This window comes from Hypanus sabinus, chromosome 25, assembly GCF_030144855.1.
Source record: "Hypanus sabinus isolate sHypSab1 chromosome 25, sHypSab1.hap1, whole genome shotgun sequence".
NCBI classification, from domain to species: domain Eukaryota; kingdom Metazoa; phylum Chordata; class Chondrichthyes; order Myliobatiformes; family Dasyatidae; genus Hypanus; species Hypanus sabinus.
In genome coordinates, this window is record NC_082730.1 from 14,254,465 (window position 1) to 14,268,053 (window position 13,589).

Genomic DNA, 13,589 nt, shown 5'->3' on the forward strand with positions numbered 1-13,589 from the left:
AATTTGTTTACCTTTAACTGGTTAACTGCAGTGAAATAATGTATTGGAAATCATTGTATTCCTGGTTTTCTTGTACAGGTGTCAAGCCTGAGGACAAAGATAGAACATAGAAAACAGAAAATCCTACAACACAGTAGAGGCCCTTTGACCCACAAAGCTGTGCCAAAAGTGTACTTAGTTTAGAAATAACCTGGTGTTAACCATAGCCCTCTATTTTTCTAAACTTCATGTATGTATCCAGGAGTCTTTTGAAGGACCATATTGCATCCGCCTCCACCACCATCACCAGCAGCCCATTCCATGCACTCACCACTCTCTGCCTAAAAAATTTACCCCTGACATTTCCTCTATTCCTACTTCCAAGCTCTTTAAAACTGTTTTTTCCTTGTGTTAGTCATTTCATGCCTGGGAAAAAGCCTCTGACTATCTACACATTCAATGCCTTTCATCATCTCATACACCTCTATCAGGTCACCTCAAATCTTAGACTGCTGCAAGGAGAAAAGGCTGAGTTCACTCAACCTATTCTCATAAGACAAGCTCACCAATCCAGGTACTATCCTTGTAAATCTCCTGTGAACCTTTTCTATAGTTTCCATGTCCTTCCTGTAGTGAGGTGACCAGAACTGAGCACAGTACTCCAAATGGTGTCTAACCAGTGTCCTATGTAGCTGTAACGTTATCGCTCAGCTCTTGAACTCAATCCCATGGTTGATGAAGGCTAATACATCGTATGCCTTCTTAACCAATCTATGCAGTCAATCTGTGCAGCAACTTTGAGTGTCTTATGGACTTGGACACTAAGATCCCTCTGGTCCTCCACCTCACATTTACCTGGGTTGAACTCTATCTTCCATTTCTCAGCCCAGTTTTCATCCTATCAATGTCTCGCTGTAACCTCTGACAGCCCTCCGCCCTATCCACAACACCCCCAAACTTTGTGTCATCAACAAATTACTAATCTATCTTTTCACTTCCTCATTCAGGTCACTTAAAAAAATCATGCACAGAAGGGATCCCAGAACAGATCCCTGAGGCACACTACTGGTCACCAGCCTCCATGCAGAATATGACCCATCTACAACCACTCTTTGCCTTCCGTGTGCAAGCCATTTCTGGATCTGCAAAGCAATGTCCCCTTGGACCCCGTTCCTCCTTACTTTCTCAATAAGCCTTGCATGGGGAACCTAATCAAATGCATTACTGAAATCCATATACACTACATCTACTGCTCTGACTTCGTCAATGTGCTTAGTCATATCCTCAAAAAATTCAATTAGGCTCGTAAGGCACAGCCTGCCTTTGACAAAGCTATGCTGACTATTCCTAATCATATTACGCCTATCCAAATGATCATAAATCTTGACTCTCAGGATCTTCTCCATTAATTTACCAACCACTGAAGTAAGACTCGCTGGTCTATAATTTCCTGGGCTATCTCTACTTTCTTTCTTGAATAGGGGAATAACATCTGCAACTCTCCAATCCTCTGGAATGTTCCTGTTCCCATTGATGATGCAAAGATCATTGCCAGAGGCTCAGCAATGTCCTCCCTCGCTTCCCACAGTAGCCTGGGTTATATCTCGTCCAGTCCCGGTAGCTTATCCAACTTGGAGCTTTTCAGAAGTTCCAGCACATTCTCTTCCTTAATGTCTATATGCTTAAGCTTTTCAGTCCTCTGTAAGTTATTCCTACAATCACCAAGTCCTTTTCCATCATAAATACTGAAACAAATTATTCATTAATTGACACTGCTACCTTCTCTGGTTTCATACACACATTTCCACTATCACACTTGATTGGTCCAATTCTCTCATGTCTTATCCTCTTGCTCTTCAGATACTTGTAGAAAGCCTTGGGGTTTTCCTTAATCCAGGTCACCGCCTTCTCATGGCCCCTTCTGACTCTCTTAAGTTCATTCTTAAGCTCCTTCCTGCTGGCCTTATAATTTTCTAGATCTCTATCACTACCTAGGTTTTTGAACCATTTGTAAGCTTTTCTTTTCTTCTTGGCTAGATTTTCAACTGCCTTTGTATACCACAGTTCCTGTACCCTACCATCCTTTCCCTGTCTCATTGGAACATACCTGTGCAGAATGTCACACAAATATCCCCTGAACATTTGCCACATTTCTGCTGTACATTTCCCTGAGAACATCTGCTCCCAATTTATGCTTCCAAGTTCCAGTCTGATGGCTTCATATTTCCCCTTACTCCAATTAACCACATTTCTAACAGACTGGGAGACCGTTTCGCTGAACACCTACGTTCTGTCCAGCAGAGAAAGCAGGATCTCCCAGTGGCCACACATTTTAATTCCATGTCCCATTCCCATTCTGATATGTCTATCCATGGCCTCCTCTACTGTCAAAATGAATCCAAACTCAGGTTGGAGGAACAACACCTTATAAACCGGCTGGGTAGCCTCCAACCTGATGGCATGAACATTGACTTCTCTAACTTCCATTAACACCCCTCCCCTTCTTACTCCATCCCTGACAAATTTAGTTTTTTTTCTTTCTTGCCCATCACTCTGCCTGTTCTCCATCTCCCTCTGGTGCTCCCTTTCCCCCTTTCTTTCTCCGTAGGCCTCCCATCCCATGATCCTTTCCCTTCTCTAGCTCTGTATCCCTTTTACCAATCACCTGTCTGGTTCTCTGCTTCACCCCACCCCCTCCAGTCTTCTCCTATCATTTCACATTTTCCCCTCCCCCTCCTACTTTCAAATTTCTTACTATCTTTCCTTTCAGTTAGTCCTGACGAAGGGTCTCGGCCTGAAATGTTGACATCGCTTCTCCCTATAGATGCTGCTTGGCCTGCTGCGTTCCACCACCATTTTGTGTGTTGCTTGAATTTCCAGCATCTTCAGATTTCCTCGTGTTTGACATTCCTAACCTGTCTGTTCCTATCCCTCTCCAATGCTATGGAAAAGGAGATAGAATTATGATCACTATCTTCAAAATGCTCTCCCTCTGAGAGATCTGACACCTGACCAGGTTCATTTCCTAATGCCAGATCAAGTACAGCCTCTCCCATTGTGGACTTACCTGCACATTGTGTCAGACAACTTTCCTGAACACACGTAACAAACTTCACCGCATCTAAAATGCTTGCTCCAGGGAGATGCTGATCAATATTTAGAAAAGTTAAATCTCCCACCACGGCACCCTGTTATACTACACCGTTCCAGAATCTCTCTCCCTATCCACTCCTCAATGTCCCTGTTACTATTGAGTGTTCTATAAAAAACACCCAATACAGTTATTGTCCCCTTCCTGTTTCTAACTTCCACCCACAGCAACTCAGTGGACAATCCATTCTTGACTTCTTACTTTTCTGCAGCCGTGACACTATCTCTAATCAGCAGTGCCAAACTCCCACCTCTTTTGCCTCCCTCCCTGATCTTTCTGAAATATCTAAAGTCTGGCACTCTAAGTAACCATTCTTGCCCCTGAGCCTTCCAATTCTCTGTAATGGCCAGAATATCATATCTCCAAGTACTGATGCATGCACTAAGCTCATCCTCTTTGTTCATAATACTCCTTGTGGTAAAATAGACACATCTCAAACCATTGGTCTGAGTGCACCCCTTCTCTATCACCTGCTTATCCTCCCTTTCAAACTGTCTACAAGCTTTTTCTATTTGTGAGCCAACCTCCCCTTCCTCGTTCTCTTCAATTTGGTTCCCACCCCCAGCAATTCTAGTTTAAACTCTCCCAAACAGCCCCAGCAAACCTCCCTTCCAGGATGTTGGTCCCCCTCACATTCAAGTGCAGCTCGTACTTTTTGTACAGGTCACGCCTGCCTGAAAAGAGGTCCCAATGATCCAGAAATCTGAATCCCTGCCTTCTGCTCCAATCACTCAGCCATGCATTTATCCTCCACCTCTCTCTATTCCTACATCCCGAGATGACTACCTTTGAGGTCCTGCTTCTCAGTTTCTTTCCTATGTCTCTATAGTCTGTTTTCAGTACTTCCTCCCTTTTCCTACCTATGTCTTTGGTACCAATATGTACTACAACCTCTGGCTGTTCAGCTTCCCACTTCAGGATATCGTGGACGTGACCAGAAACATCCCAGACCCTGGCACCTGGGAGGCAAACTATCATCCGTGTTTCTTTCCTGCATCCACAGAATCGCCTATCTGCTCTCCTAACTGTAGAGTCCCTTATCACTGATGCCATCCTCTTCCTTTTCCAACCCTTCTGAGCCACAGGGCCAGTTTCTGTGCCAGTGGTGCAGCCACTGTTGCTCCCGCAACAGTACTCAAACAGAAGTACTTATTGTTAAGGGGGGCAGCCATAGGGGTACCCTCTAGTATCTGACTCTTGCCCTTTCCTCTCCTGACTGTTACCCACTTATCTGTCTCCTGAGGCCCCGGTGTGTCTACTTGCCTATAGCTCCTCTTTATCACCTCCTCACTTTACCTAACTAGACACAGATCATTGAGGTGCATCTCCAGTTCCCTAATCTGGTCCCTAAGGAGCTGCAGCTTGACGCACCTGGTGAGCATGTGGCCATCCGGGAGGCTGGGAGTATTCCACATCTGACACCCAGTACAGAACACTGACATCACAGTCATACCTCCTATTCCTATTTATCACAAGTAACTTACCTGCTCCCAACCCACTATTTACGATGCCCCATTGAGCCAAAGCCCTCCTACTCTGACTCCCTCTACACCACCCGCTCCTCTGGCGCACGCTCTATAAAGGTGTCTTCTTTTTAAATTCTTCCCACCGGTCTAACTTGCTGGTACCCATGCACCTGCAGTCGTGCCTCGATCAAACCGCTGAAAAAAAAACTCTCTTCTACCCGCTGGTCTAACTCGCTGATGTCTACGTACCTGTGCAGTCATGTCTTGATTAAAAAAAGATAATTTTCTTACCCAAGATAATAAATAATTTAAGTTATGCAGTTGAAGCTCATATTCTGAGTTATAAAGTCATTGTTATATATTAGAAAAACAAGCCCCTCAGCCTGACTCATCCCAATCAAACAAGAGTCCTGACAGCCACGAAATAAAGAAAACCATGGAGGCCTTTCAAAGAATCGATATGGCTACCTGGTCAGCAATGCTGTCCGTCAGAGGTGAAGCCACCAATCAATCTTCCAATGCAACAGTTCTGATGAAATGTTTGAAAAGAACATGGGAGGGTTCCCAGGTGGCTTGGACAATAGTTACTCTTCAACCAACATCACTATCATTGGCCATGATCACGTTTCTACTTGGAGACTTTGCTGTGAGCAGATTGGCTTTATCAAGTTCCCACACTGTCAACAGGGTCTAATGTTCATTTTCTGAGCTGCAGACATCCTGAGCTCATGAAAGATGCTGTGTAAATGTCAGAGTTTACAAATGGCCAAGAATAAGTGGTGAACCAGGACTAACCCTTTCCTATTCTTTACCACAGGCTCATTTACATAATTGTGCTCAGTGTCATTGGAATTCCTCTCATACTAGTTGTTGTTTGTCTACATTTCTGCCTGAAGAAAAAAAACAGGGGTAGGTTTCTTCTTTCCTTTAATTATTTCATGATGAATATGATAGCTGGCTGCTGAATCTTAAGGAACTTGATTTGTTTGCAGTCAACAAAAAGCCAGGATTAGAGTGCCAATGTGTTGGTTTAAAATACAGGAATGAATCGTGTTGTTTCCACTTTAACCTGGTGACTCCATTGTTCCTGAAACATCAGGTGATGGAATATCATGTCAACTGTGTAATGGCAGAGAACCAAGAGGTTGGGTGGAAGAAAGATTCACATGGTCTCACCTGTACTAATCAGTTTTGGGGTATTATCTGCTGTATTTGAAAGTGTATTCAATAAGCTTGTCATGGGGTAGGGACAAGGGTGCTGGGAGAGGACCCACATGCAGGACACAAACACGTCTTTCTTAGGTTCAATAAAATAGCATTTATTACTCGCTACACAGAAAACCGGGAAATCAAGGAGGACAAAGAGGAACACGAACCTTGGTCTAGGGGACTAGGGTCTTGAAAACTGGGAACTTGGACAGCCATGGACCTTGGACTTGGACAGTGGGAACATGGACATCCTCAGCCCTTGGACCCTGGGGACTGGGACCACCGTGGCCCTTGGACTTTTCCCCTGTGGACTGGGACCGCCGCAGACCTTGGACTCAGAGACTAGGACCTTGATTCACTGCAGCCAGAAAACATGGATACCATGGATCGCCTCAGCCAGAAACGTGGACACCAAAACACAGGACAAGGAACCTTGAGCCAGGACCCCTCCCTCAGATCAGGCATTGAGCTGGGACTCTTCTTCGGGGGATAGACACAGACACTGGGCATGAACATCGAGCCAGAACTCCGCCTTCCACTCAGGCACCGAGCCAGGACTCTTCTAGGGGTAGACACGGACAATGGGCATGAGCATGAAGCCAGGACTCCATCTTCCACTCAGGCACCAAGCCGAGATTCTTCAAGGGGTAGACATAGACAATGGGCATGAACGTCGAGCCAGAACTCTGCCTTCCACAGGCACTGAGCTGGGACTCTTCGAGGGTAGACACGGACAATGGGCATGAACGTTGAGTCAGGACTCTGCCTTCAACTCACCCCTGGCAGATTGACCTTGCTCGGACCCACTCTGATGAAGGAAGGCGAATTGCTGGTACTCCGATGCGGGCTTGTTGTAGTGATGGCAACTTGCTACGGCTCCTTAACACCCTTGCCCTGAACGGCGAAAGCCAGGGGATTATAAGCTGCCGGATTGGGTCGACAGTAGATCACCTTAATTGCCAAGTTCAAGGGATGCATGAAACGGAATTAGAAGGGAACAAAGAGTCAATGGTCAGGATCATAATGCAACCTAACTAAATTTAAAGGGGAACCGATCCAGACCATGACAAAGCTGTTCCTCAGTATAACCACCAATTAAAAGCAATTATTTAGGCAATGTATGTGTAAAGTTGTACCCTTGTGTAATTCTTTAAAAAATGATCAAGTGTATGTTCTACCAATCTATAACTCACTGCATGTCATTAGAAAAATTTCCCTGCTTTGATTGGAAAATGTTACTGTAGATTAAGTTAGTGATCTGCTTTATTGAGATGACCCAGAGATGGGCCCCATCCATAGCGTAGAGGTTAGTGTGACAAGATTACTCCGAAGGACATGTTGGAGGTTGGAGCTCAGAGGTCAATTCTGGTGAAATTCTGTAGAGTCTCTACGTGTTCCACATTGAATGTGTGGGTATTTCTCGGGTGCTCCAGTTTCCTCCCAAAGTCCAAAGACACACCCGGTATGTTATTTGGTCATTATAAATTGTCCCATGATTAGGTTCAGGTTAATCAGACTTGTCGGGGCTGCTGTGTCAGTGTGTCTTGAAGGGCTTGAATGGCTTACTCTGTAGTGTATCACTAAATAAATACAGAAATAAATCATCTTGTCTCTTAAATAGACTTTGTAAACCAGAGAAGAGAACTGTGAGTATCATGATCATCTGTGAGTTATTATCAGGTGGGGTATAAAACAACGTGATCCTTTCTGAATATTGTGTAGTAACCAGAGCAGAGGTTTGCTCTGTGTGGAGAATCATTATTGTGTTGCAGCCTGGGTTCCCGTGGTTCTGAGATTCCGTACGGGGGCCATGATAACATAACAGTTCGCACGAAGTTCCAGTGCTGTTCAGAAAGCAGTCAATATTATTCCTCCCTGTGGGATGCATGGATACACTCTGGGTCCTTCAGTTTCTTCTCACTGTCCAAAGATGTACCAGGTAGGTTAATTGGTCAATGGAAATGTCCCATGATTAGGTTCGGGTTAATCTGGTTTGTCGGGGGTTGGTAGGGTGGTGAAGCTCAAAGGCTGCAAGGGCCAACTCTGTGCTGTATCAATAAATAAATAAATGTTTCTGTCCGTAACAGATGCAGAATTGTGAGCAGTAATGTTGTATTTTCCAGAATCAAAGCCCAAAACATCTCAAAGAAAAGGCAACAATGATACCCAGGTAAGGATATGAAGTATACATTTTTTGAATGTTTCAGATTGTTTAAGACTTGGATTACATGGGATCTTACAGATCATTCATCCCACCAGTCCAGTCCAGTATTAATATTTTACACAAACCTCCAAACAGTCCTCTCATTCAATCCTATTGGCATACCATTTGGTTATTTGTTCCTTTCTTTTCTGCTCATTCTGATTTTCTTTAACTCTATCAAACTCTGCAGTGAAATCAGAAACAATTCTGGGATGGCCTGGTTAGGTTTTCCCACCACCTTGCACATGTGGCATCCTCTGCAGTAGTTGACAATATCTTTTCACATGTTAGGAAAATAAAATTCCTTCATAATCCTGTGTACTGTTTCCTTTATTCCAAAATGTCCCCCTAAAGGCATCTTGTGTGCCAAGTTTAAAATTACAGCCCTGTAAATCTTTGGAACCACTACCTGATGTACAATTGCCCAATCTTCATCTGCAGGCACTGCAGCAGGTCTCCACTTCCTCATTAACACCCTATCTTTAATGTAATATCCCACTGCCTCATTCTGAATTTCTTCTTCAGAGAGAGCTGTCACTTTGAAAGTCACAATTTCCGATCTTTATTTTGCTCCTCTCTAAATTCTTCCTTTGATAACTCCAAGTCTTTTCCACCCTCCTTACTCACCACAGCCTTACTATCCTCTAAGTCCTGCTGATACAGGGATGGTAAGAAAGTCTCAGAGAAATCAATACTAGTGTCAGCAGCCTTTTTTGACATGCTTCTTGTTACTGCACCTCCAGGACAAACTTCGGAACTCATGGACAGGGCATCACCAGCCGCAGGCTTACTAGCTATCTGGAGATCTGATGGAGACATGTCTCCACCTGCAAGGTCATTCCCGAGTAAGACATCAACATTGTCTATCGGTAGTTTAGATTACACCCTTATTGTGACTGGTCCAGATACCAAGTTGCTTTTCAGGATTATTTTATGCAAAGGGACAGTCTCAGTCACTTTTCCAATACACTGGAGAACATTAACTTCACCAGTCTCGGTCTCAGCACCAAATTTCAACACACTCCTTAAGATTAATGACTGGAAAGCTCCAGTGTCTCTCCAGATTCTCACTGGAAGCAGGATTGACCCCTCCTTCACAGACACCAACTTATTTGCATCCTTCTTGAACTCTGCCTGACCCCTCCTTCCTCAACAGCATTTTACCCAGCTGGATACAGGCAGTTGGGGTTTTCTCTTTCTCTTTTCCCTTTTTGCTTTTCTGGAAACATCTAGATGCCATGTGTCTGGGCTTCCCACAATGGAAACACATTAAACTGGTGAACTGTTTCTCTTCCTCTTTGCCTTTTCTGCTAGTCACCTGCTTACTTTTTGGCTCAGCCGGTAGGATATCTCAGTTATCCCTGCTACCCTTCTGATAGCTCTTGCTCGGAAAAAAAACTTTACCTTGTGAGTTAAAGCATACTCGTCTGTTGATTTATCAGATTTGGACAGGGTCTTAGCCTTTTTCTCATTCAGGTACGTCTTTATGTTGTCAGGGACACAATTTTTAAATTCTTCAATTAAGATCAACTCCCTCAGTTTTCCAACATTCTCACCCACCTCTTCCGAAGCACACCACCAATCAAAGTACACATGTTTCTCATGGGCAAACTCCACAAACGTTTGGTTTCAATGCTTCCTTAAATCCCTGAACTTTTGTCGATACACCTCTGGAACCAACTCATAAGCCTTATGTAAAGCCCCTTTTGATCCATCATAATCATTTGCGTCTTCCGTAGACAAAGCCAAATAGGCTCGCTGAGCCTTCCCCTTAAGTCCACTTTGTAACAAAACAGTCCACTTCTCTTCCAGCCAATTCTGATTCATGGTGACCTTTTCAAAATGTAGAAAATACCTATCAATGTCGGTTTCCTCAAATGGAGGTACCACCTTTATTTCCTGAGAAACTTGAACCCTCCTGATTGGGTCTAGCACTCGTCCCCCTTCCTGCAATGCTTTTGTCTTTGCCAGCTCAAACCGCCTCTCTTTTCCTCCTTCTTCTCTCTGTCTTTCTGCTTCCTCAGCCTCCAGGTTTTTTACTCATAACTCATGTTCATACTGAACATCAGCCTCAGTAAATGTTTCACCCTCAACAAACGTCTCCAAAGCCTCCTCTTTGAATTTCCCCTCAGCAACATAATGATATGCTATTATCAGCTGTACCTAAGCCTTCTTCATGCTAGTGGTCACTTTATTCTTTAGTTTACGAGCTATTCACATCAGTACATCCATCTTAGCCTCATCCAACACCTCAGGGGTTGGAGCCGCAATAAACTTATTAAGCTCAAAATCCATTTATGCTCTTTTACACACAACCAAATCACAATGGATTTTCCCCAATCAATTTGTTGTACATTCCAGACGAGCCCCCAATTTTGTTATGTATGCTGTGACAGAGTTAAAGAACCAGCAGAAATGGAAAACACTCTGGAGTCTGGTATTTCTATAAACTGATAATGTTTATTAGTAAACTACACAATACAGTACTATAAATGCAAACATATCAACCAGGTTAGCAATGATATATATATATTCGAGGTAGTTCATTGAGTATCATTGGAGAGAGAGAGTGAGAGGTGAGCTGTTTCCATTGATCTTCATGCTGTCTTCTGAAATCCCATTGTAGTCACCAACTTTGACCATAGCACGTACAACCATACTTCTGTGGTGGAATTATCACCCAGGTGGACATACAAAGAATTCCCCACTGGTTGCCCCTTTTCATACTGTGAGCCACTGATCGATTTCCCAGAAATGGTCCTCCAAAAACCCACCTTCCTGTAGGTGCACAAATCTCGTTCAGTGTCCGACACTGTGTGTGTCTCGTGGTGTATCTGCCTGTGGACCAGTGGATCTGCTTTATATCTCTATATGTTGGACACTAGCTGTCCATCAACATGCTCTGCCCACCACTTTCTGCAGGAACTCTGCAAGCAAGCAAGTGACCTCAGACAAAGGTAAACAATTGGCAGAGGAGCTATAACATCATTCTTTGGAGCAGTTTCTGTCTCTCTATCATTGCGCTGGACGCCTCCCTCTCTCTCTCTTAATATCAGCACAGTCCATAGGGTCTATTCTGGCCCCCTTTCCAACTAGGGTGACCCCTGACAAAGCTGATTGAAAGGATCAGGGTTTATTTATGGAAAGAAAACTAAGAATGATCTGGTAGTTGCCTGCAAGAGTATCAGATTGTTTTATTGAATAAAGGTGTTTCCACTAACGGATGAAATTAGAACTCCAGATTTAAACATAAAATAATAAAGAAACAATCCAGGAAATTAAGACCATACACCATATGGTATAGGTTTCAGAATTGGTCCATTTGGCCCATCAACACTGCTCCATCCATCAATCACAGCTGATTTATTTTCCCTCTCACCTATTATGCTGTCGTCTCCCTGTAGCTTTTCACACCCTCAACTTTCATATTCATCAGTCATAAAGTAGATTTCAGAATTTACTTTTTTTATTTCAGGAAATGGCCACGTTGGAAGAACATGTTGTTTGTACAGATCTACACCATGTTCGAAAGAAGCAGGCAGCTGCCCAGTCAGTGAAAAATGAAACTGGAATTGTGTATGCAGGTGTGAAATATAAAAGGAAATTAACAACAGTCCACTCCGTTACTGATATGCACAACATCACCTACACAGATATGAAATTTCAAACCCATCACTTCTTCCACGAACCTTTTCAAGAAAGAGAGTAGAGATAGCCCAGAGATTATAGACCAGTGAGTCTTACCTCAGTGGTTGGTAAGTTGATGGAGAAGATCCTGAGAGGCAGGATTTATGAAGAGTTGGAGAGGTATAATATGATCAGGAATAGTCAACATGGCTTTGTCAAGGGCAGGTTGTGCCTTACGAGCCTGATTGAATTTTTTGAGGATGTGACTAAACACATTTATGAAGGAAGAGTAGTAAATGTCGTGTATATGGATTTCAGCAAGGTATGTGATAAGCACACCATGCAAGGCTTATTGAAAAAGTAAGAAGGCATAGGATCCAAGGGGACATTGCTTTGTGGATCCAGAACTGGCTTGCAAACAGTAGGCAAAGAGTGTTTCTAGACGGGTCATATTCCGCATGGAGGTCAGTCAACAGTTGCGTGCCTCAGGGATCTGTTGTGGGACCCTTACACTTCGTGATTTTCATAAATGATCAGAATGAGGAGGTGGAGGGATGACACAAAGGTTGGTGGGATTGTGGATAGTGGAGAGTGTGGTCAGAGGTTACAGCGTGGCATTGATAGGATGCAAAACTGGGCTGAGAAGTAGCAGATGGAGTTCAACACAGAAAAGTGTGAAGTAGTTCATTTCGGAAGGTCAAATATGATGGCAGCATATAGTATTAATGATAAGACTCTTGGCAGTGTGGAGGATCAGAGGGATCTTGGGTTCCAAGTCCATAGGAAGCTCGTTGATTTTGTGGTTAAGAAGGCCTATGGTGTATTGGCCTTCATCAATCATGGAATTGAATTTAGGAGCCAAGAGTTAGTGTTGCAGCTATATAGAACCCTGGTGAGACCCCACTTAGAGTGCTGTGCTCACTTCTGATCACCTCACTACAGGAAGGATGTGGAAGCCATAGAAAGGGTGCAGGGGAGATTTACAAGGATGTTTAAAGAGCAAACACGAGGAAATCTGCAGATGCTGTAAATTCAAACAACAACACACACAAAATGCTGGTGGAACACAGCAGGCCAGGCAGCATCTATAGGGAGAAGCGCTATAGATGGAGTTCAACACAGGTCCCGACAAAGGGTCTCGGCCCGAAATGTCAACAGCGCTTCTCCCTATAGATGCTGCTTGGCCTGCTGTGTTCCACCAGCATTTTGCGTGTGTTGTTGTTTACAAGGATGTTGCCTGGATTAGGTAGCTTGCCTTATTGGAATAGGTTGAGTGAACTTGGCCTTTTCTCTTTTGAATGACAGAGGATAAGAGGTGACCTGATAGAGGTGTATAAGACGATGAGAGGCATTGATCATGTGGATAGTCAGAGGCATTTCCCGGTGCTGAAATTATTGCCACAAGAGGACACAGGTTTAAGGTGCTGGGGAACAGGTACAGAGGAGATGTCAGGGGTACGTTTTTTAATCAGAGAGCGGTGAGTGTGTGGAATGGGCTGCTGGTAACGGTGGTGGAGGCAGATATAATAGGGTCTTTTAAGAGACTTTTGTATAGGTATATGGAGCTGAGAGCAATAGAGGGCTATAGGTCAATCTAGTAATTTCTAAGGTAGGGACATGTTCGGCACAATTTTGTGAGCCATAGGGCATATATTGTGCTGTAGGTTTTCTATGTTTCTAATGTAAACCCCGCTTTCCGGTTCTTCTTCTTTAGCAATGAAGGTCAGAGTCTAGATCATCTCTGTGTGACTGCCCGTAACACTGCTGTGTTTGGGGCAGCAGTGCAGGTCCTCCATCTCTGGTGCTGTTCAGGGCTTCCTTCATCATGTTGGTAGCCTCCTCTCAGTTTTCTCTGCTGGTAGTCATGCAAGTCCTGGGTGGAGTTTCAAGAATACCATCACACTCAGATATAGAGGGAATCTTCATAGCTGTTTCTGTAACAGTTTTGTTTTAC

The 13,589-nt window shown here is 43.8% G+C and overlaps 1 protein-coding gene across 2 annotated transcripts in view; it reads left to right on the forward strand.

Moving 5' to 3' along the window:
* Positions 1-13,589, forward strand: part of LOC132381030 (polymeric immunoglobulin receptor-like) — a 50,421-nt gene that overhangs the window by 27,755 nt on the left and 9,077 nt on the right. For both annotated transcript variants that reach the window (XM_059950138.1, XM_059950137.1), the window contains exons 9-11: positions 5,414-5,505; positions 7,929-7,975; positions 11,484-11,592. In XM_059950138.1, the coding sequence (XP_059806121.1) occupies positions 5,414-5,505; positions 7,929-7,975; positions 11,484-11,592 (248 nt within the window). The remainder of the gene's footprint in view (positions 1-5,413; positions 5,506-7,928; positions 7,976-11,483; positions 11,593-13,589) is intronic.